General features: G+C 38.1%; 6 protein-coding genes across 17 annotated transcripts in view; 4 read left to right on the top strand and 2 right to left on the bottom strand.

The window, feature by feature from the left end:
• LOC102295333 (steroid 21-hydroxylase) overlaps positions 1–321 on the top strand; it is a 12934-nt gene extending 12613 nt beyond the window's left edge. Inside the window, exon 13 of the mRNA XM_014340378.2 lies at positions 5–321. Coding sequence (XP_014195864.1) covers positions 5–166 — 162 coding nt within the window. The 3' untranslated portion in view covers positions 167–321. The remainder of the gene's footprint in view (positions 1–4) is intronic.
• A 544-nt stretch (positions 322–865) lies between these two features.
• Positions 866–3354, top strand: LOC102296036. Of its 2 annotated transcripts, XM_005943158.3 has the most exons (8): positions 869–996; positions 1394–1678; positions 1779–2069; positions 2148–2420; positions 2551–2817; positions 2908–3006; positions 3127–3152; positions 3232–3354. In XM_005943158.3, the coding sequence occupies exons 1-8, from the start codon at positions 924–926 to the stop codon at positions 3352–3354; spliced, it is 1437 nt and encodes a 478-aa protein (XP_005943220.1). In that variant the 5' UTR covers positions 869–923. The 2 variants fall into 2 exon arrangements, with proteins under 2 accessions (XP_042079752.1, XP_005943220.1); XM_042223818.1 differs by having other exon boundaries at positions 866–996; positions 1779–2420.
• Positions 3321–5653, bottom strand: LOC102296355. 2 transcript variants are annotated; one of them, XM_014340380.2, is made up of 8 exons: positions 5489–5653; positions 4863–5180; positions 4506–4781; positions 4364–4417; positions 4087–4266; positions 3938–3979; positions 3787–3846; positions 3321–3664 (listed from the first exon to the last, which is right to left on the bottom strand). In XM_014340380.2, the coding sequence occupies exons 1-8, from the start codon at positions 5553–5555 to the stop codon at positions 3657–3659; spliced, it is 1005 nt and encodes a 334-aa protein (XP_014195866.1). In that variant the 5' UTR covers positions 5556–5653; the 3' UTR covers positions 3321–3656. The 2 variants fall into 2 exon arrangements, with proteins under 2 accessions (XP_014195866.1, XP_042079753.1); XM_042223819.1 differs by having other exon boundaries at positions 3321–3846.
• A 569-nt stretch (positions 5654–6222) lies between these two features.
• Positions 6223–8246, top strand: LOC102296646 (allograft inflammatory factor 1). The gene is made up of 6 exons (XM_005943160.3): positions 6223–6360; positions 6551–6612; positions 6690–6756; positions 6858–6899; positions 7073–7238; positions 7863–8246. The coding sequence occupies exons 1-6, from the start codon at positions 6345–6347 to the stop codon at positions 7948–7950; spliced, it is 441 nt and encodes a 146-aa protein (XP_005943222.1). The 5' UTR covers positions 6223–6344; the 3' UTR covers positions 7951–8246.
• Positions 8247–10430: 2184 nt separating this feature from the next.
• Positions 10431–15918, top strand: LOC102294513 (casein kinase II subunit beta). Its single transcript, XM_005943153.3, has 7 exons — positions 10431–10565; positions 10927–11002; positions 12389–12491; positions 12580–12695; positions 12788–12863; positions 12977–13166; positions 13270–15918. Exons 2-7 carry the CDS (start codon positions 10931–10933, stop codon positions 13358–13360), a joined length of 648 nt encoding a protein of 215 aa, XP_005943215.1. The 5' UTR covers positions 10431–10565; positions 10927–10930; the 3' UTR covers positions 13361–15918.
• Positions 14586–22506, bottom strand: part of LOC102295024 (band 4.1-like protein 2) — a 21468-nt gene continuing 13547 nt past the window's right edge. For 7 of the 10 annotated variants that reach the window (XM_042223775.1, XM_042223772.1, XM_042223773.1 and 4 more), the window contains 5 exons: positions 18185–18559; positions 17565–17687; positions 17217–17336; positions 17055–17135; positions 14586–16375 (listed from right to left, as the gene is read on the bottom strand). In XM_042223775.1, coding sequence (XP_042079709.1) covers positions 16346–16375; positions 17055–17135; positions 17217–17336; positions 17565–17687; positions 18185–18559 — 729 coding nt within the window. In that variant the 3' untranslated portion in view covers positions 14586–16345. Of the gene's footprint in view, positions 16376–17054; positions 17136–17216; positions 17337–17564; positions 17688–18184; positions 18560–18990; positions 19809–22506 lie in introns of those variants that run through there. The other 3 variants (XM_042223776.1, XM_042223777.1, XM_042223778.1) reach the window with 3 other exon arrangements.

Raw genomic sequence — 22506 nt, 5'->3', positions numbered from 1 at the left:
CAAAATGGAGCTTTTTCTGTTCAGTGCCTACTTGCTGAGAGATTTTCAGTTCCTCCTGCCTGAGAGCGAGACCTCACTGCCTGATCTGAGAGGAGTTGCCAGTGTTGTGCTTAAAATCAAGTCCTATGAAGTTGTAGCACGTCCAAGACCTGTGACTAATCCCTGAGCTGCAGTGGGTGTATTGCTGACTTGTTGTTTGCGTTGGCCATGCATGTGCAAATTTATGTTTCACATATTTATATTTTCTCTTCTTATTCTTATTTATTCCTACACTTTATTATCAAAGTTACTTGTTCCACCATCACTGAATAAAATGTCCAAACCAAAGTTTTTATTTCTTCATTGGCAATGCACAGAATAACTGTACTGTTGGTGCTCATTAATGTTCACCTGTAGTGGAGGGAAATTACAACAATGATCATATAAGTAATTATATTTTTGCAAAATGAAAAACTAAAGTGAGAGGAGTAAAAAGTCGTAAAAATGAATGCTGTTAATGTATCTACGGAGTCGGACACCACAATGTGAAAGAGCCTTCTTTTTTGCAGGTTTCACTGAATCTGACAGCACCACCTGGTGGACAAACCTTAAAAATGCAGTCTCCACAGCACTGGATACAGCAGTATCTGCTGTTTGGGTTGTTACACAATTAATAGCATCCTGGTGATAAAAAGGAATGTAGACGTTATTATTAAAAGTAATTTAATTGACAGGTAAATCACAACAGTCACAACACTTAAAGTGATTGTGACAATTTTGAATAAACATGACGGAGTCGATCACTACATAAATATAAATTTCTCTTGTGAGTCATTCTCCTCAGTTAAACATGATCTTCATGTGTCATTTCCTGGAAAAGTGTTTTGCAAAACTTCTGCTATAAGAGCATTTTGCAATAACAGAGAAAATCTGGAAACGGCAAGATGGACTCGCTTTCACTGTTGGTAATCTGTCTTTTTTATCTCACACAGGCAGCAAGTGGACATCATCCAACTGGTAATTAAACAAACATATAACACCTATAAATATATATACACATGATGTAATATATTCACACGCGGTACCTTGTAAAACCCTCTTGGACATGGCTTGATTTCATCCTTTCTGATTGTTTTCTAACCCACGAGGCACCGTTATGAGACAAAACTTGTTGGTGTCACAGAAAAATAATTAGTCAGTGGTTACTGATTTTTTTTTAACCTTATATTGTATCATAGCAAAATAACCATAATAAAAATAACTCACAAAATAATTGTGATCTCAGATATTCACTCAGTCCTTTGTGAACTGCTCACATGTACACAAGTGTTACAGTTTTCATTTTATGGCATATATAGATTTTAAGAAATCTTTTTCATTTTAAAAAAATGCATTTTTCTGTAATTTTCTTCAGGGAACCCTTTGCTAATGGTCGCTGTAGAAGGAGATAATGTTACTTTGCCATGTGGTATCCCTTCTATCAAAACCTGTTCTTCTATCAGCTGGGACATGAGTGCAGAATTTAATTTAACTGATGAGATTATAAAGAAAGAAAAACCGACAGCTCCAAGCAGCCACAGGTATCGCCTGCTCAAAGACTGCTCTCTGCAGATTACTCAGCTGGTGCTCAATGACGCACGGCTTTACACGTGTAAGAGTGGAACGCTCAAGTCAAGTGTTTCACTTCGAATTCTTTGCAGTAAGTGTTTTTGCTTCACACCTTCTTTTTGTTTTTTTTGTTTTACATACAGAAATAGTAAACAAAAATATCACAATGCTCACTTTTTTTTATCCACCAGTTACTGAAAGGTCACTTCCTGCAAATGACAAAAAGATGGAGCTTCATTGTTACCTCAGTACAAATAAAGGAGCTGACCCCTGTTTCAACCACAAAGAGCTTCATATTAACTGGAGCTCTGAGGATGATACACCAATAAATGGAAGCAGATTTGTAATTGAACATCCACATAATTGCTTCTCTAAACTGATCATTGATACAAAATCGACAGACCACCACAGAAAATGGAGATGTCATCTAACTCAGAATGACCTTGTTAAAGCCACCATCAGTTATATGACAACAGTAGAAGGTGCTACACAGCCTGTACACAAAATGAAAAATGTTGCTCAGTACGTACAAAGTGTGACCAGTTCTCCCTTTTCCCCAGATGGACTAGAGGAAGTGTTTGCCACAGTGGGTGAGTCAGTACTATTGACTTGTGGCAACACTTCCTCTCCTGATATGAAGTGGACTTTGCGTGAAAAGCAACTGAGAGATGCTAGCTCACCTGATAATGGCCAAATAAAAGCATCACATGTGAATCAAGATTCCTCTCTGGTCATTAGCAGACTGAGCTCACTGCATGCTGGAGACTACCAGTGTTCACACTCCACTGATAAAAAAGATGTGCTCAATAAATTCAGGCTGCATACCCTTGATGGTAAGTATTAAAACTTTGTAGATGCAAGTGTATATATATACACATACAAATATGAGAGAGAAAGAGAGAGAGATGGAGAGATAGCTATCAATATCTGATGTTTCATCTCTCATGTTCTACATTTTTACAGTAACTGCAATGCCTGCAGGGCTCAGAGGGGATAATCTCACCTTGACCTGTGCACTTACCTGTGCCACAGAATGTGAAAAAGACTTTGAATTAACTTGGTCAGGAAGTGCCCACATAGGTTGGCAGAGTGAATTAATGAATATCAATAATACTCTGATAAAGAAGTTATTTCTCCCAGAGTCATCAGTGCGATCATACGAAGATATAACATGCTCTGTGCACAGAGAGGGCGCTCGGGTGGCATCAAAAAAGTGGCGTGCCGTTGACCGTAAGCATGAATTACTTTACTGTTGCCTTGTCTGCTGAATGCACCTTCTATTCATGACTAAACTGATCGGAAAATTATTCCTTTCCCCAGCTCTGCAAACACCTGCCTGGGTAGGCCTGCCTCTAGTCATCCTGATAGTGGCGGGTGGGCTCTACATTTACACCAAGAGGAAGCGCAACAAGGATGCAGGTACTGAATGTGCTTCAGAAATTACAACCAAACAACAGCTACAACATGAATTACTCTAAGGCTTTGATGGAGATTGAATATTTCCACAATGACCACAATGTTTTCCTTCTTGGTCTGCAGCTAATGATCAGCCCAGTACTGAAATGGTAAGATATCAAAAAACAGGATCATGCCGAGTCAAGCTCACATGTCCTATTTCACTAATGTTGGTGCTCTTCTCCTCAGACTCATGTGTACGAGGTCGTTCAGGATGATCGTAATGAGGAACAACAACAGCAACTACATTTAAAAAGAGAAGCAGCCACTGCAACAACCAGTTTTTATGATTTATTACAAGCTGTGAACTAGAGTGAAACCACATGCTATTCTTTGTCTTTATCACAAACTTCAAAATCATCAACAGATGTGGTTTACAAAACCTGTTTGAAAACAGACTTTTTTCTATTTCAAGAAACAGAAATGCACAGTAAATCAGCTCGTCCTTTGCCTTGCTACAGACATGCATGCAAGATTTTAAACAAATAAAGTTACAAAAACATGATTGGTCACATTATAAGCATGCAAACTTATCTACTTTTGAAAATCCAACCCACACTGCAAGGATGAGATAACTGCAAAGGAGAATCTTCTTCCTTACTTGAAAATATTTATTATTGGACTGCAACAAAGGAGAGAAAAATGTTTTGGTTTCTTTGGTTTTCGTTGTTGTTGGGTTGTTTTTTGTTGACATGATAAGATTTGAACAATTTCATAAAGGAGGCAAAACCTCATACAACTTACAGGTAACTAAGCTTTCGTCTGGCATTTGATACAGACTGTTGATTCGCTGGCCTGGAGTATCTGTGAAAAAAGAAAAAGGTTCAAGTCAAGTGTTGAACTGAAAGGCATCACAGTGGCTAAAAAGCGCAGTAAGAAGAGAGTTTGCACTCACTCGTCAAAGGTGCAACAATCTCATATGTAGACATACAATTACCTGAATAACAAGAAAACAGAAATATTTAAACAACTCAACACTACATTATGATAGTGTGACTGTATGACAGTGTGATAAGAATGAAAGAGTTTAAAGTCAGATCAAACCGTTAAAGCGCCTCTGGTGTAACTGTGTGACTCTCTGGGTTTTGCATCTGCGGTACACAACGAGTCCAATCACAGCAGCAATTATGATCATCCCCAAAATGACACAGACCACAACTGCAATTAAAGCATCATTGCTCTCCTCCTTCCTTTGCGACAGAGATATATCATTGGCTTTTGGTGCTAAAGAGAACAAGGCGAAAGTTAAAGCAACAATATAGTGAACATATAATCATAAATATGATTTAATGAATGTGCATGACAGCAAAGGCAAACAGACCTGGCAGACTCGGAGATTTTGTTGGAATAACCGGAACCGTTGTGGTCACAAAAGCTTCGTGTGAAAAAACAGGAATCTTACATATTACTTGTGTGTATGTTTGATCATTGCTTTTGACATGTCAAAGAAAAAAATCACTGACCTTGTACTTGTAGATTGGTGTCAAAGCAGCGCTGAGTTTTACCAAGCGTGTAACTGCATGTATACCAGCCACTGTCGCTGGTGTTCACAGACTGGAAAGTCAGAGATGTACCATCAGTTTTGGCTTTGCTGGAGTCGAGTGATTCACGCATGTCTCCTTTCTGGATTGCCCAGGAGATGTTTTGAGGTTCTTGTTGTCCAGTTGTCATGTTTACTGGGCAGTTTAACTTGGCAGGCATGCTGGGTGCGGCCTTCACAGGTTCAAGGACTTTGCAGTCTGCAAGATCATAACAAATCATGTGACTCACCAGTGAGATATTTGCTTGCAAAGTAAAGAGAAAGTAGTAAAAAGTTTTACCTTTTATTCTCAAAGATATGTTTTTGGCCACAACACGGTCCCATCCTTTCCACATTTCACAAGTGTACAGTCCTGCGTCGGATTTTTGAGGTTTTGTCAGAGTTAAGCATTTTTGTCCATTTCCATCAGCTACCCATTTTACACGTTTATACACATCGTTGCTCGGTGTGGGCCATTTAAACATATCCTTCACTTGATTAGGATCTGTAGCAAACTTTGTCACGCTGTATCTGTAGAAGCTGTTTGGATCCGTGTCATTTTGACTGAAACAAGTGAGAGCTACATCTTCTTCTTGAACAGCTAAGATGGGCTCAGTATCTGTTAAGCCAAAAGTTAAATAATGAGTCTAAATGTACTAATACATGCATCGCATTCAAGGAAGCAAGTACCTCATTTTTGCTGGTTAGAAAGTTTACACCAAAATATGCAATATCAGATTAGCAGTATGCATATTTTTAGATTCATGGCATATAATGAAATTGCATTTGTTGTTAAATAATTTTTGGAGCCAAGATGATATACACTGAATAAACCTTTAGTTATTTAATTACAAATGTAGTAAGCATAGTTAAAAAGCGTTTATTTTTATCCAATCAGATCCAGACATTATCTGCAGAACTGCTTACCTCCAAATCCTGATGCGACATTCAACAGAATTAAAGAAAGGTAACCCTGAAGATATAAATGTAACATGTTCTGTGTAATGCAGCTAGTGAAGAGACAAAGATCAGTCACCTCTAGACCTTTTTATTTTCACTTCCTTGAAGTTACATAGAAGTCTCAACTGGAAACTACCATGAGTCTTTTGGATGTTCTTTACCTGATTATGTGATCAACAATACCACAGTGTGGCAAGAACTAGGCATTACATTTGGCCATTTTTTTGGCCAAGTTGCTTTCTGGGCTCATGTTTAAAGTAAGGAAAAGAAAGTGATAAAGCTGCACTAAAGTTCTCTCCAAACACACTGATCTGACTTATGTGACTGCTTAAACCACTTTACTTCCACCCGTTCCAGTGGAGCTGTTCACTGGTACAGGCATTTCACCTTTGAGGTACTTCCAGGTGTAAATGTGCATAACTCTTTCATTTAAATGAATAAAAAGGAACCCACACCCAGAAAAAAAAACTGTGAATAACAAAATATGATGTAATCCAAAAATGCCTCATGAGCAAAAGTTTCCAGACTAGAGCACTAAAGAAAGATCTTATTGCCACATACGTCTTCTTCCTAAAACATACAATTTTAAATAAGCTGATGGATCACACGTGTGTCCTGCATGCACACAGTTCTCCTAAATTATTATCTGTGTCATCAGGTTGGCCTCATTTTCTGCAGCCTTAAATGTAACAGAGGAACCTTTTCTGTCTAACTGAAACTTTGTCACTTCACTTCCTCTTCTCGTTCAGTTTATAGAAGCATCATCGTAACCTTCCGCCTGTGTTTGTGTTGGTTTCACAGTTTCTCAGCTCTCTTGACAGAAATGGACTGTGCTCAAGGTTAGTTTGTCTTTCTGTTAGCTTTGGTTGTTAAAGCCACTTTAACCAGCCTGAACAATACAAGACTGAATTTACTTATTTAATCATTCATTTATGTTGTTAATTCATCCATTAAACTACCAGTTCTTATTGATTGTTTGTGAGAGTTCTCTCAGGCTGTTGTTGTTCCTAAAATATTGGTTTTTCACAGGTGGTAAAGCATTTGGTCTTCTAAAGTCTCAGCAGGAGGAAAAGCTAAACGGTATCAACGAGGTGAGCTAAACACAGAACTGTCCAAGACGTCGACTGACACCCTGCGATGCTAAATTGTGTATTTATGTCATTATTAGGCTTTTCTCACAGATCCTAAATATGAAGGAGAGGAAGACCTGGCCTCAAAGCTTGAAATGTTTAAAAGTGAGTCTCAAAGGGGGTACCAGTAACACTTCAGTTCATTGTTCAATTGGTGCAAAGTCATAAATTTTGGAATAATAATAATCATATTGTTTATGTTACAGAGAAATACATGGAGTTTGATCTCAACGACAAAGGGGAAATAGGTAGGACGCCACTAGCCGTGCAGCCCTGAAGTAATTTTTTTTTAGCAACATTAAGCAAGTGCTACTTTCAGTAGTGCCTCAGACAAAAAAAACAACAAAATAAACCTCTCAGATTAAGCAAGCAGTAATGTTTTTTACTTCATTTTTCTTTTTGCGCACTTGTAATTTTATAGACATAATGGGTTTGAAGAGGATGTTGGAGAAACTTGGATTGGCCAAGACTCACCTGGAACTGAAAAAAATGATGGCAGAGGTGGTTGGAAGTAGCTCAAAAGACACTATCAGCTACAATGACTTCCTCAATATGATGCTGGGAAAGAGAAATGCAATTTTAAAACTGTGAGTATGAAATAAGTTGCTATTCAGAGCATAGCTGTAGACTGCAAGTGGAGTCCAAGGTCAAATAAGGTTATAGCGAGAAGAACTTCCCAAACAACTGAAAAACTGAACTAATACTGGACATCAGAAACCTATACTTGTGAAATTACTGGTTATGTTGAAACTGAGCCTATATATCAAAGTAGTCCTTCAGATATTTTCTGCAGTCTGGTTAACTTGGGGAATGAGTTTCATTTACATGAACACTTTCTTCTCATTTACTTTCACTTTACTTGCTACGTGCACATGCTCTGTAGGTTTGTCGTTTTGTTGTTGGCAGTGGGGTAAAAAGATCCTATCCATCTCACTGTGATAATAACAATTTTACATAAATAAATACTATTCACAATAACAGCTTGCACAGCAACCCATAAGATACATTTACAGATGCGAAAAGTTTTTCTTAGAAGGAATAATAAAAGAAATCTTGTATTTCAATTCCAGCACAGAAGCATTTTCATAAATAAACTGAAACTAAAAAGATCTAGGCCTACTGCTTACCGACAATAGAGAAACAAGTGCGTAACGTCTGAGGTTTGCAAGAATGCTTTTTAAAGCATGTAAAATGTCTTGTTTTTATTCAAGGATCTTGATGTTTGAAGGCATGGCAAAGGAAGAAGAGCAGAAAGAAGTTGGACCACCTCGTCGTAAAACCTTTTCAGACCTGCCCTGACCTTCCATCCGAGCTGAATTCTGTCAATAACCCCCCCCCCTTCCCCCCGCCTAGATTTTAAAATCAATCAAAGGTAAAGTTGTGAAAAAAATGAAACATGAAGTAAAATGTGCAATTTTCATGAAGAGATGTAAACTAGCCTGCATGTACTAGAACTGTACTGTTCTAGGTGTTTGTTCAAGTACTCTGATAATGTGAAATGTACATGGCAGTGGCAAAATATGTGATCAGTGTGGTTCATGTTAGAAGGTCAGCATTTTTACAAGTTCATTAAAAATTACGTGGTTAAACAGTCACGGATCTCATGTTGTGTTTGTTAAAGTGAAAAGATTAAACTGCATTGCATTTTGCTTTTCTGTTTTTAACCTTTATAGCTAAAAGAGCCTAAAAGTAAAAATATTAAACACATGAGATATAACTACAAACAGCTGCTTTCGCTCGCTTTTATTTTATATTCTTTCATATTAATTTTAAAAAAACAAAATCAAAGGTATGTTTCCATTGCATCTCCTCCATGCATCAAGGTATTTTACAGACAGAGGAGATAGAGGCACACCTCTTAACTATCACATTCAATTTGGGATGCATGACTGACATTATCATAACATTAGCCTACTTGAACTAAGGTGAACCATGTCTCATTTGGATCTGACGTATTACTTCCATTATTATTGGATTTGATTATATTTATTTACTATAGTAGTTTAAAAAATTGGGTGTTTCACAATATACAACAGTGTGGCCACTTTTCTTCTAATATAGCAACGTCAGATGTTGATCTTAGAGAACATGGCAAACAAACAAACAACAAAAAGATAATTGTACCGGTAGTAGGCTTATCTCTCCTTCGCTTTCGCCTAATATATGCTGGATGTAGTGATGGCGTGTGTCAAAAAAATCAACACACTGCTTCAGAAGCACTGTGTCGAAGCTTGATTCGTTTGGCCAGAGTCACGTGATCGGTGACGTCCGAAGCTTCATTTAGAAGCTAACTGCTTCGGTATCTGATTCAATGGTTTATAAGCAGGTGAATCATTCGCGGGATTTATGGAGTGTTTTGATGGTGACAAATAGCGAACCACTGATCATTCTACTGAGAGATTTGGAGCCAACGAGGAATAGAGGAGGTTCTGTTGTGTGGGAGTATTTTGAGTTGATTTTGGTCAATCGGGTGGGTTTTTCCAGCTTTGTGTTCTGGCTGTTTGCTTTTGTTTTGTGCGTGTTTATTTTATCTGGAAACGGGAAAAACTTAAAATGTCAAAAATCTGCTTTTCATAATATAAATATCATTAAATAACTTTAGAAAAACTTCCATTTGACTCGTAACATTTAATGTTATAAAAAGATATATTTTATTTTTAAAAATAATCTTAAAATGTTAGTCTACAAAATGTGCAGCAATTTAATTTATTTATTCTCTTTAGCTGATAGTTTGTGAGGTCGAGTTAGACTGTATAACTGCATCTCTATCAGTTTTTCTGCACTCCAGCATCTTCTGTGCCATGTGAAGGGATTTTCCTTAAGGCAGGAGAAATTATCTCCACGAAAAGGAACAGGTTCGGCCATCGCACAGCGGAACAAATTCTCTTCTTAAATAAAAATGAAAAAGTGTTACCTAAAATGCATCATGTTTTTAATTTGCAACTGTAACACTCCCAGCTCTTCAAAAATCACAGACGCTCAGAAAGATTGGCTTTTCACGATTTATTCCTGCAGAAGACATAAAACACACTCAACAGGTGTCTTCTGATGGTACAGCAATTGTAGCTCCCTCACAGTGCAAACGCGCGCTGTGAGAAGCGGAAGCCTTAGCAGCTTCTAAACGTTAGAGTGAGATCCGGTTTCTGGGTTTTCAAAATAAAATACAATTTAAAAAAATGATAAAATTCACACTTAAAATGATAATTAAGAACAGGTAAGTGCATGTTTTTCATATGTATTTTTAACTCCGTTACACAACCTCATAAGCATTTTCCCTTTCCATCTCACAATCAATTCTACCCCCAGGTCAAAAATATGTATAGGAAAATTTCCCTAATATAATATTGTTTATAAATATACCCGTCTAGCGATTAATTGCATAAGTACATGGAGGCAGGACCTCACAGCAGAAGCATACTCCATAATGTGCATTATTATATGTATGTTATATGTAACGTGGTATTTTTCAATTATTGTATTTACCAACATCAAGAAGTCACAAGCAAAGAAAGACAAGGAAAGTTTACTGGTCAAAATTATTTATTAGACAAATAAACCACATTTTTTTAACACAAAAAAATACACGTTCAAAGCAACACAACAGCAGCGCAATATCAGACAGAATTCCACTCTGTAGAGTGGACAATCATTATGAAGCAGTTGGTTTTATTTTGTGGATTCAAGCTGCTCTTCATATTTTTGGCCACAAGATGTCACCAAAAAGGACTGTGTTGAAAAGCTTCGAGTAACGAACCGTTTTCAGAAAGCTTCATTTGGCCATCACTAGCCGGATGTGTAGTCGGCTACCTTATTTTGAAAAGAACGCATGACCGGAAATTATATTTTGTCACCCTGGGAGGGAGGACAGCTTAGCAAAGCTTCCAAATTGATGCGTTATTTAATATAAAAGAAGGGTGAGTGAAAGCGAATGTTTGTATACAGTTATGCAAACACACAGGCGGTATTTATGTTAATGTGCCGTTACAGTAATACATTTGTACTGAACGTGTTAGCATGAACGCTAGCCAGCATGCTAAATCACGAGCTGACGTATTTCCCAGGTTTGAGAGGCAGGTCTAAGCTCAATTAAAGATTATGTTTGACATTTTTAGTAAAACCCCAGGTGTCAGCTGCAGTCCTTATCTGTGCTGAAAATAATGTTGTGCTATGTTCACTCATAAAGCTCGGCTCACTAATCCTGTTAATGTGTTACTGCCTTTGTTTTTAACCTTTCTGGGTGTAAATTGGTTCACTGCGGCTATGTTGGTTTGTCAGGAGGATGAGCAGCTCAGAGGAGGTGTCCTGGATATCGTGGTTCTGTGGACTCAGAGGGAACGAGTTCTTCTGCGAGGTCAGTCTCATTTTCACTCTTTATTTTTCAAAGCTTTAGTTGCACCGTCATAAGCTTTTCACAGACTTCATCATTCGCATCGCCTGCTGGCGGAGTATACAGAAGCGTAAATTATGTCCCCACACCATCAGGCTGCTCTACATTGTGGCAGCACAAGCACTCTGCATAAATACACAATTCCTTAGTGGTTCGCATGGTTAAATTAAATCGAACCTTGACTTCTTGATTTTTGGTCCATATTCATCACAGCACCAAGATATATCAAATGTATTTGCACATCAGAGCATACGTACAGACTTTCTTTGAATAAATCAAACCTGATGTGGTGTGCTGGTTTCTTATGATCACTTTCTCTGTTTGCACACTTATGTTAATGGTTACAACATCACCTAAAGAATAATTTATTGATTAAGATCATGGAGACACTTGAACTTTATGATTGAAAGATTTCAATAAATCATGCAGATGTAATCTGTGAACCATTTCGGAGTTCAGCAGGATTCTGAGACCCTGCACCATGCATGCTTAGACTGAAAGATAAATGCCTAGTATAGTGGTGACACATCAAAACAGCCAGTACTTAAGGATATGCTGCATGTTGCAAAACCATTTGGAAATCGTAGTGAAGCTACTCTCAATCAAAAATTACTTTGCTAAATTTATAATCTCAGCTAACAACATAAAAAAAATAAAAATAAAAAACAGTTTGAGAGCGTACTGGGACCTTTTGCCAAACCAGTAAAGTGTGACGTGTATGGTGGACTAAAGCCATCAGCTATAAAGAAGACAAAAATGACCACCACACTCATGATTTTGTTTGATTTATTATGTGGAATAACACATGCGAGTACTGAAATGTACAGAATGTGCTTAAATCAAACTAACCAGGCTATGTAAAGATGATATTTTACCTTCTTACCAGGTGTATGTGCTTAATGAATTTATTAGACCACCTTCCATAAAAACAAGAAAAATTCAAATGCATCAAAAATGTGTTTTGAAGTTTTAAATCTGAACTGTTATCTATTAGGCAAACAACACGCTGAATTCAAATGAATTTGTAGATGCTAGAAGTAGCTGCAGCTTTACATTAGAAGGACTCCTGGAAGTTCCTTTGGTTAGAAATCAGTTAATCACCTCAGCTACTTTTTTCCATCCAGTAGTTTCTGTTCTGTTGTAATTTCAGAACTGAAACCACCAAATAAAACACATTCCCCTTTTTTTTTGTGTGTGTTTGAGTGCCTGAATTTCTCTCTTGGTCAAATATCAGTAATCTTGTTAAACTTTTGTATAATGGTTCTATATCAGTGTGCTGTGCAGTGCACTGCTGCAACAGTAACTTGTGCTATTAATAGCCTTTGGTTTCCTTCTGCTGCTGTGTTTTAGGTTGATGAAGACTACATACAGGACAAGTTTAACCTGACAGGGTTGAATGAGCAGGTGCCTCATTACCGCCAGGCTCTGGATATGATTCTTGACCTGGAGCCAGGTGAGATTTTAAAGTGGTGCAAACCACTTCTCTCATAAAATGAGATAGTAAAATAGTTAAACAGGCTAAATTGTTTCTATTTAAACAGATGAGGAGCTTGAAGATAATCCAAACCAGAGCGACCTGATAGAGCAGGCAGCAGAGATGCTGTACGGACTTATACATGCACGTTACATCCTCACAAACAGAGGCATTGCACAAATGGTGGGCTCTTATTTTATAGTTTTTGCAACAACCTCTTACAGGCGCCACGACATGATCATCACGAGTGATTTAAGTTTGTTCTTTTTTTGTAGTTGGAAAAGTATCAACAGGGGGATTTTGGCTATTGCCCCAGAGTGTATTGTGAGAATCAGCCAATGCTTCCGATTGGTAGGTCTGATTGTTCTTGATCTTCTCATTGGGGGGGGGGATCACTTGAACTAAATAACACACTGTGATATTTGTGACTATCCCTTCTTTTCTCTCTCTCCTGCGTAACGTAGGTTTATCGGATATACCGGGAGAAGCGATGGTGAAGCTTTATTGCCCAAAGTGCATGGATGTGTACACCCCTAAATCCTCTAGGCACCACCACACGGATGGAGCCTACTTTGGCACGGGGTTCCCTCACATGCTGTTCATGGTGCACCCAGAGTACCGCCCAAAGCGACCCGCCAATCAGTTTGTGCCAAGGTTTGTTCTTTTGCATCAATGTTACACTCAGCTTTCAAACGATACCAAACCACTGACCTCTGAAAAGCGAGGAATTTATTTATTTTTGTTCTTTTTTTTTTAGGCTGTATGGTTTCAAAATCCACCCGATGGCTTATCAACTCCAGCTTCAGGCAGCATCAAGTTTCAAGAGCCCAGTAAAGGTGATTCGCTAGAAGCCATCTTTGACAAAGACAGTGGACTCAGAGACTTTGTTGTTTACAACTTGCGTGAAGCAATTGATTGTGTATAACCAATAAATACCTGTACAGTTCTCCAAACTCACCTCTGTGTTGATAAGCACTTTCAGATTCAGCCATTTCCTCTCTTTTAGGAGGCAGTTACAGTTGAGCAGTTTTTAATTATACTAATTAATTGAGCTTCAGACATGTGGTTGAACCTTAACTGATGTCAGTCCATCTTTTCAAAATAAAGGGGTTTCTCTTTTAGATTGAAAAGTGACTTTTACTGCAGTTTGCTTTGCGGCTTAGTTGAATGTAACAGAATGTCTCACCACCAGCCCCAAGAGGTTTGCCTTATCAGTGATTAAGCCTCATGAAAATGTAACTATTAAATCCAGAACACATGTAGGAATGTGCTTAGATGTTGTTCTTGTAATGTGTGCAAATAGATTCAGGTGCTCTTACCAACAACCAGTGAATACCAAATTAGAGAGATAAAGAAAAGACAAAAGGACCTATGCTTGTTTTAAATGTTACTCTTCAGTTTCATGAGATATAGTGGCTGTGTATTTGCTTGTTTAGACAGCTCTAACAATCATTTCCTGAGGGCTCTGTTTGTATAAGTTTAAATAATGGGATAACGATCTAGACCAGGGGTGTCAGAACATAAGGCTCTGGGGCCAGAAGTGGCTGGCAAAGACTCCAATCCAGTCCACTGGGCAAAAAAAGTTCAGAAATTTTGAACTTTTAACTGTATTTTCATAGTTTTGACAGCATTTCTTATTGATAAAGATCTCCCATTCATAATTCATCACAATAATTAATAATTACATAAAGGTTTGTTTTTTTTCACTACCTACTATGATTTTTTTTTTTTTTTTTTTGTCTGTGAAGTTATGAAAACTTTATATTGTATAATTACAGAATAGTCTGGGCAATGAACTTCCAGAACTACTGTAATTTTAAACATCCATCAGTTTCATTGATTCGGCTCACTTAAGATCAAAGCGGACTGACTGTGTAAAATGAGTTTGACATCCCTGATCTAGACAGATGTGACTCTCTTTTTAAGAGTTTGGTATTGAACGTGCAACATCCACTGCAAAACAAGTGACTGGCATTAAATAAAAATAAAAAAAAGACTGGCATTAAATATTTATTACTTACCAAGAGCTCATTTTTAATGTGACGTGCTTCATTCACAGACAGCCCAACAACGTGCAAAATAATGCTTATTTTATTTTCCATAAAAAGACAGGGATAAGTCACAAAGCAACAATATTTTCAATTTTCTAAAAACTATTATTTTTTTCTTAATGTGAAACTACTTTTTTATCGAGGGAGGAAAAATGCAGATGTGATTGAGTTTTAGCTATAATAGCAATGGCTTTTTTTTTTGTTTGTTTAAAAAAAAAAAATGCTACCAAACATGCTACCTAGAAAAGATTCGTATGTTTTCTTCTCTATGAAAAAGTACAGGAAAAACAGCAAGTGAGAGCAACCTACTCAGACTACGTGGTTAAAAAGGCTTTACAAACTTGGTTGATTATGAATGTAGTATTTAACATGGTGGAAGCCTGGAAACCAGCTTGTGGTGAAACATCACAATACATCAAGTCACATGAAACAGTTCCTACTTAACAAATAAATTACTGTATAGTAGAACACGTAGAAAGAAAAAAAAAAGACAACGTGTGCTCCCGTGAGAGGAAAAGCCACATTTATCGGGCAGCTGCCTTCATGGCTTACATGTGTGGCTATTGTGACAGACAAGCTTTTATATTTATTGACCTCACTTGACTGAACATACATGTACATTTACAATAGAGGTGGATAATAAATACATGGACATTCCTCATACAATCATACGGAGGTCTGTAGTCTTACAAAGAATATCAAAACCTGAGATAAACAGACCAAAAACCTGTAAAAACTTTTCATATCAACCAAATATGTTCAAAGCAGGTAGGACTTCTATTAAAATGAACAAAAACAGAGCCGAGTAAATCTCCACTGTTATCTGTGAGTTCTGTAAAGTCGGATGTACTTGGTGGACTACGAGAGGAAACGAATAAGAATGATTCAGGGTGATTCAGGCAAGACGAGTCTTAAATAGAGACCTCAAAATTCAGTAAAACAGCACAAATGGTAACCTACATTTTCATGAGCAGATATGAATAACTTAAAAACCTCACATTTGTACAAATACTATAAAAAGCATTACTTCTATAAAATAGAGAAATATTTCAAAATAGATCAATTTTTTAAAAATTCAAACTTTACAAGAATATGTAGGCTACTGGTTCTTAAGCTGGTTGGGGAAGAAAATATTAACTTGGTTTTTTTTTTTTATTTCTTTCTTTATTTTTGTACCTGAGACGTGAACAAACTGTCCAAATTTGAGCAGAAAATATCTTTGTCCACATAGAGATGTGAGGTATGTCATTTCATTAAAATAAAAAGTCTCTCCTGAATTAAATAGACAAGTAAACAACAAGAAAAAAAAAAAAAAGAGTTCCCTTGAATGTGGTCTTAACGTTCCCCTAGCAGCACCGTGGGAAGAAATGCTGATAATGGCATCTAAACTATAATGGAAACAGTAAATTTGTATAAAATCAACAATGTAAAAACCACTAGGAAAAAAAAGTATTTAAAAGCAAACGTAATTTGAGATCACACAACTGCAAATGCTGGGATTTAACCAATAAACGTGTACTCGCTAAACTTTTACAACACTAGGATAATCTGAGGACTGTGCAGCTCTGCCTACAATGAACAGCCTGAAAAAAATACAAAAACTGAAAACAAACAGACTATTAGGAATTAATATACGCTGTTATCAATCATTTTAGCTGCAGAGTTATGAGTGGGTTTTTTTCCTGTTTTTTAAGATATGTGTGCGCAAGTACAGCTGGTCACTGTGTGTTGAGTGCTGGGGATATCGGAGGTGATTGGTCAAAGGAACAAGGTGTGGTTCAGTTACAATGCTGATGCTCCGCCGTGCTTCTCCTGCAACACAGACATGTTTTGTTTATATGATCTCAAGTTGCTAAGACAAAACTGTCCTCGTCATTAAGCGCTAAAGAGTTGATGCAAGTACAAATTTAAGCAAAACACTAACTTCATATTTCAGATTAAAGAGTAGTATCTAAAACTAAGGAAGCTTGTTTTCGGTGCTGAAAAAAAATTGGATAAGATTAGAATATTCTGTGCATTAAAAATACTTTTTGGACTCGCCTACTATTAATGCAGCTGTTCACCTCAACCGCTCACATGATTTTGCGGGATGAGGTTGTGGCATTTATTTTTCCAGTTCAACCTCAATTTTTTAGATTTTTCACATGTAAAAAATACAGATCTGACTAATCACAGCACTGCATTTGGCAGCAAGTGCACTCGTAGCTCAAAATGCGCACCCGTACTGAATATACAGTGATTAAATAATATTGTTTTACCTCAGAGACGATTACACGACAAGTTTGCATCTGAAAAATTTGGAATTAAATGCTGTTATTTTGCACCGCACTCGGTGTAACGTCTTTGCTAACTATCTTGGAATTTCTGTCCAGTTGTTGAAATTTTGAGTTAAGGCTTTCTTTCCTTTTACTGCACAAACAAGCTTCCATATAAAACTCAGCCAAGAGAGCAAATACCGCCTTACGCCTAAACCTGTGTGTAGATTTTGTACCTTATCTTGGTCGATGTCAGAGTCTGCGGTTATGACAATTCTCTTCTCCACGCGAGTTTCTGAAGATCCACTTTTTACTACCTGTACAGGAAGGAAAATCTATATTAGGCATATAAAGAGTAATAGAACGGGAAAGGCGAGAGCCTAATTTGCTCTGCTGACCTTTGAGATGTGAGTGGTGGTAGTCGTCACTGAGGTGCCACTGGTGGTCTCTGAGGTAATGGTCTGGGAACTGGATACTGTTGAGCAATCTTTGTCCTCCTCTGTCCCATCAACGGTCACCTGAAGGAAAGAAGAAAAAAGGGGGATGTACTGAATAATCATTTCTAAATCATGTGACATCAAGGTTTCACCGAGGAAGGCACGAGGCTGCTTCATTCTTATTTTGGAGCCCTTCTACTGATCCTCCCAGACCTCCTTATTGGGAGTTTTTGAAGCCATCTCCACCATGCAAACCTGACTGCCTATAGCTGAGACAGATCTGGGCTGAGCAGCTGCTGGAGCCCCTACCTTTGAAGACTCATAGGTGAAGGTCTTAGTCGGGACGATAGGGACCTCTGTGGTGGAGATGCCACTGGGTAAGGGGCTGGAGACGGCTGTGATGGTGACAGTCTGCGTCTGCACCAGAGGGGGCTGTGAAATGGAGCACAGCCCCATGAGTGGCTGTTTAACCAGACACTTTGCACCACAGCAAACACTTTATTTCACACCATGCATTAGCTATTTTCTTTAATTAGACTTTCACCACAACCGCTATTTCCTCTCACCAGATTAGTTTATTGTATTCGAAACAGAAGAATCAACGTGTTAACGTCACTTCCCACCACCAACCACTCCAAGAGAAACGGTGAATAAACGGCACAGGTGAGTTGGAAAGATGATCAAAAGTAATGGTTTTGTAGCAGAGATTGTTACAGTGACCCGTCACCGTCGTTAAAAACTTAGCACACCACTGTGCAGCACCTCTGCAGCGTCTTGAGTTCCATCTGACAATAACAAGCACTTTCACACCAAACCGAATACCACCTTAGGAGAGTCACAAGTTTTTTTATTTGTATCGGTGCTGCAAAGGAGTGTGTCAGCCAAGAAGGGAAATAATCAGCATCACCCCGAGGGAGTCAGGAGGCTACCTGGAAACAGCGCATGACCTGTGGACCATCGCTCCAGAAATAGGAAGCTGGGGAAGATCCAGCTATCCTCCCAGAGTCAGCCGACACTCCGGGACACGATCCTTCTTGCTCCGGGATCACTTCTAAAGCATTACAGGAGGGATCAAAGGAAGGAGGCAGCTGTGCCATTTCCACCTCTACGATTGGCACCAAGTTCGTCTCAAACACTACAACCTCTTCCTGATCACGTAACTCTTTCTCAACAGTAGCGCTGTGGACTTCGACACTCTCAGGCTCGCTCTTGATGGGTAGGCCTGTAAATTCCAAACTACTGCTGGTTTCCTCATGTGCAGTCTTTGTGTCTGAACCATTGCTTAGGGGTCTAATGCACACACTCTAAAAAAGACATAAAATAGTTACTATGTGAAGTATTTCCAACTGATACTGTGAAAATGATAAATACACATGCATGCAAGCTAAAAATATGTACATAGAGTGGATTAGGCTGCACAAAGTAGGTTTTATGAGGTACTGCAGAGACTCTGGTTATCTAATTGCACTTATGTAATAAAAATCAGCCCTGTTTTAATGCCATAGCTTAACAACACACAATGGCCACAATCATTTCTACATGGTGCATGCTAAAAGTAGATGACCAAGTTTTATGAATGGTTACAACTTTATGGCATGCATCTTAACAATAAATAGAATGCGTCATGATTCAATTCTCCTGTTTAAATTTGGAGAGGAAGGACCAGTGGAATATTATGAAACCTGAAGTTTATATGAAATAATTCAATTCCATAAATGGAAATAAGAAGCATATGAACTGAATATGGAATGGCTTTTATTCTTTGGTCAACGTTGATTGTCAAAAAGTCATGCAACAAGGAATCTCTTGCAGCTGCTACATACTCCCTTTCCAAATACTGGTGGAGGACAAACAGGTTATTAAGAATAACAATTAAGCTGCCTCAAGAAATACTATAGTGTGAAAGGGTACTGATCATTTCCCCCATTAACAAGACTGCTGTTTTCTAGTGCATGTGAGCTCAGGAAAAAAGTCACAGTGGTCATCTTTTTCTTTTTTTAAAGACTACTGACAATATAAATGAACCTCAACACGTGTATAAAAGCAGGCTCAAAGTGATGCGGTCAAACATTAAAAACCTCTGGATAAAAGTCAAAACTTGTATCTTTAAAAGTCCAAAAGACGTCACAGAAAATGCAAACAGCACTGCGTTATCACTTCCAGTCCTGATCAGTCTTTGGAGAAGGAGAGGTCTGATTCTGGTTGGAGAAACCAGGGGTGGGGTGGGGGAATTGTGCCGCAGTGGAGGAAACAGGGAATCAAAGTCTCAACAGTTCAAAGGAAGCCTGAGAGAAAAAAAAAAAAAAAAAGAGGGCAGCTTCTCAAGTGGAGCAGAGGATGAGAGGTGAAAATGCTGGAGTGATGCTGCAGAGGAAGCAAAGGAAGGAGAAGAGGAGAAGAGAAAGCTAGAGGCTGATGGGTAGATGGGCAGGGTGCGGTCTCCGTGGGTCACATTCACACCTTGTGTGGGGCCTCCGCAGGGTTGAGACGACCCCCTCAGCTGCGTTTGGAGTAGAAGTCGAGCAGGGGGCCGCGCGGAAGGCGGATGACAAACTGATGGGGGGACGAGGATGAGCAGGAGGAGGAGGGGGGAAAAGATGAGAGGGAGGAATTTTAAAATACGATAATGAACTGAATTTGTCAAATCTGAATTTGTGCAACAGCTGATAAAATTCTAACATTTTAAAGCCTTTATTAGAAAACAAACCAGATTTTATTCACTTTTCGTTTGTTTTCAGAGCATTGACATGTTACATGCATTTTAACATGCACTTTATTTGTTTCCATGAACAACAAACTTTTCTTTCTTCTTTTGAAAAGACAGAAAAGTCATTCACACTTGCGGTATCTTATTTAAAACTATCTCATCAGCTAAAGCTGATACAGCTGAGAGCTGATGGATAGCAACAATGCTATGCATCTCAAGTGACATCAAGCTGTCATAAAGGTTCATAATGTCAGCAGCTCAGAACCTAAAGTTTAACTGGTTGTTTTAACAAGTAGCTTTTACTTTATTTTAATTCAATTATCACTCCGTTAGAAGCAGCAGAATCAAATCTAGCTCTGCTTAAAGTTGATGTTTACTTTTCTCACAGTAGTGAGTTGTAAATAAGACGATAAGCTGCCTTGGAAAAAAATGATAAAAATAATATTACTCCTGTTATGAGTCGTGTGGTTGTTGGCTCATATACTTTCTACAATTGTTCTGTTTCATTTCCAAACTGCTCGCTGTGAGCTGTCAGTACAGTTGGTCCATAATTTGTTGGACAAAGGCACAGTGTTTGTAGTTTGCCTATGCACATCACCACAGTGGATTTTAAATCAATATGACTGAAATGCAGACTTCCAGCAATTCAAGGTGTTTAACAAGTTGTGAGGTTTAAAAATAATGACTTTTTTTTTGCCAATTTTAAATATCAGGTTTGTTCACTTGAATAAAAATGTTCAAGTCTACAACCTGCTGACATCAAATCTTCTGTTTACGTCTATTTGTGCATCTTTGAAATTTGTCTCCAGTAAAAAGAAAATCAAAACTGTTTGGCTGAGATCAGGTGATCAACTGGCCGTGGAAGAGTATCTCATTTCTTTTCCTTGATGGCCTTATGATCATTGGCTATTTCCCTCCTTATCAATACTTTTCTCTTCCCATCATTCTGGTAGTTCATCTTGGTTTCATGTGTCCAGACTCTTTTAGATGTTTTCTGGCAAAGTCTAATTCGGCCTTCTCGTTTAACCACCCAGCTGTAAAGCCTCTTTATTTCCATTCATTTCCCTCTTGATAATACACTCTGACACTGATACTCTTACCTTGCTAACTTGCTTATGTGTTGTGAAAATGGTTTTTCTTAACCTTGGAAATATTTCATCATCCACTTTGGTTGTTTTCTGTGGTCTTTCAGGCATCTCGGTGTTGCTGAGCTGGCCATTGAATTCATTGTCTTATAAAACGTCCGAGATTATTGATTTGGCCACTCTGTAGGTTTTTGCTATTTCTCTGATAGGTGTGATCGGATTGTTCAGCCTAATCACAGTCCCCTGACTTGCTCTAGCCTCATATTTTTGAATAACATTTTGACTCAACTTGTTATGTTACGTCTGTTTCATCTGTCGAGAAATAATAAGGGAACAAGTTTCACCTGGCCATGAAAATGTTGTGGAGACAGTGCATAAAAATGGCTGTAATTCCTAAACAGATAATCTATACTTTTGTACAAGCCCTTAAATTAAAGCTGACAGATGGCACTTCAATCACATGTTGATGACTTGATTTCAAATCCACTGCGAAACTATTAAAAACAAATGTCTATCTCCAAGAAATTATGGCCCCTCCTGTACGTTTTTCTTTGAAAACTCAAGTGCATACTGACAATATGATATTTTTGAAGGAATTTAAGTTTTCAAATGTAATAATCTTTGTGTCCAAGTCATCATGAAGCACTTGATGCAAATGCATGTCAAGTGAACCTCAACAGATTACATAATTACTCATGTGACAGCGACTAAATTGAAACTGAGTTTCCATCCGTGAAAAGCTTCAATTACCTGAAATACTGTCATTCAAATATTTACTCATGTCAATAACAATATTAATAATAATAATAATGTTGTATTAGCTGTTTGCTGATACAACTGTGAATGAGGCCTCATCTCTTCATAAAAAACAAACAAAGATGCTCAGAGAAAGCAGCAAAATGAAAAAGGTGAAAGCAGCGTAAAAAGAAAGTAAGCCAAGAAAAAAAGAGAGGAAAAAGAGAGGGAAGAGGGGAAATACTGTTCAGCGCCAGCACGTGCAAAACGTCTTGAAGGTGGGTTGCCTTTTAGTCATGCAGCAAATTTGTAAAAGTCAGGTCTGTCAGTCATGCAGTACAAACGTGTTGGGCTTCAGAGGCATCCTAAGCAGGTCTGATTCAGACCGAGTGACATCTCAGGGAGGAAAACCTGTGCCAAAGATGCCTCACCCACAGCGGTCTTTTATGTGAATGAACAAATATAAAAGTCAACGAGTCCGGCTGCATTCTTCATACACATTCAATTAATGCATACCGCATGCCATCAGCTCAGATACATGCACACGCAAACTGTCAACACTGTTGACAGCCTGAATGACTCCTCTTCACAATTTCTTCTTCTTTTTAAGCATTACTCAAACACAAGTAAGTGCCAAGTCAGTTCCAAAACTGCTCATCTTAATTAGCCAAATTAGATGTTATTTTTTTACTATTTTTTCTCTCAAATTCTTCAACTGATAGAC

The sequence above is a fragment of the Haplochromis burtoni genome, unplaced genomic scaffold (genome assembly GCF_018398535.1).
Source record: "Haplochromis burtoni strain Fernald_Lab_line unplaced genomic scaffold, NCSU_Asbu1 Contig_120, whole genome shotgun sequence".
Taxonomy (NCBI): Eukaryota; Metazoa; Chordata; class Actinopteri; order Cichliformes; family Cichlidae; genus Haplochromis; species Haplochromis burtoni.
The sequence above is the reverse complement of the archived record's forward strand: the minus strand, read 5'-3'. Positions and strand labels throughout refer to the sequence as shown.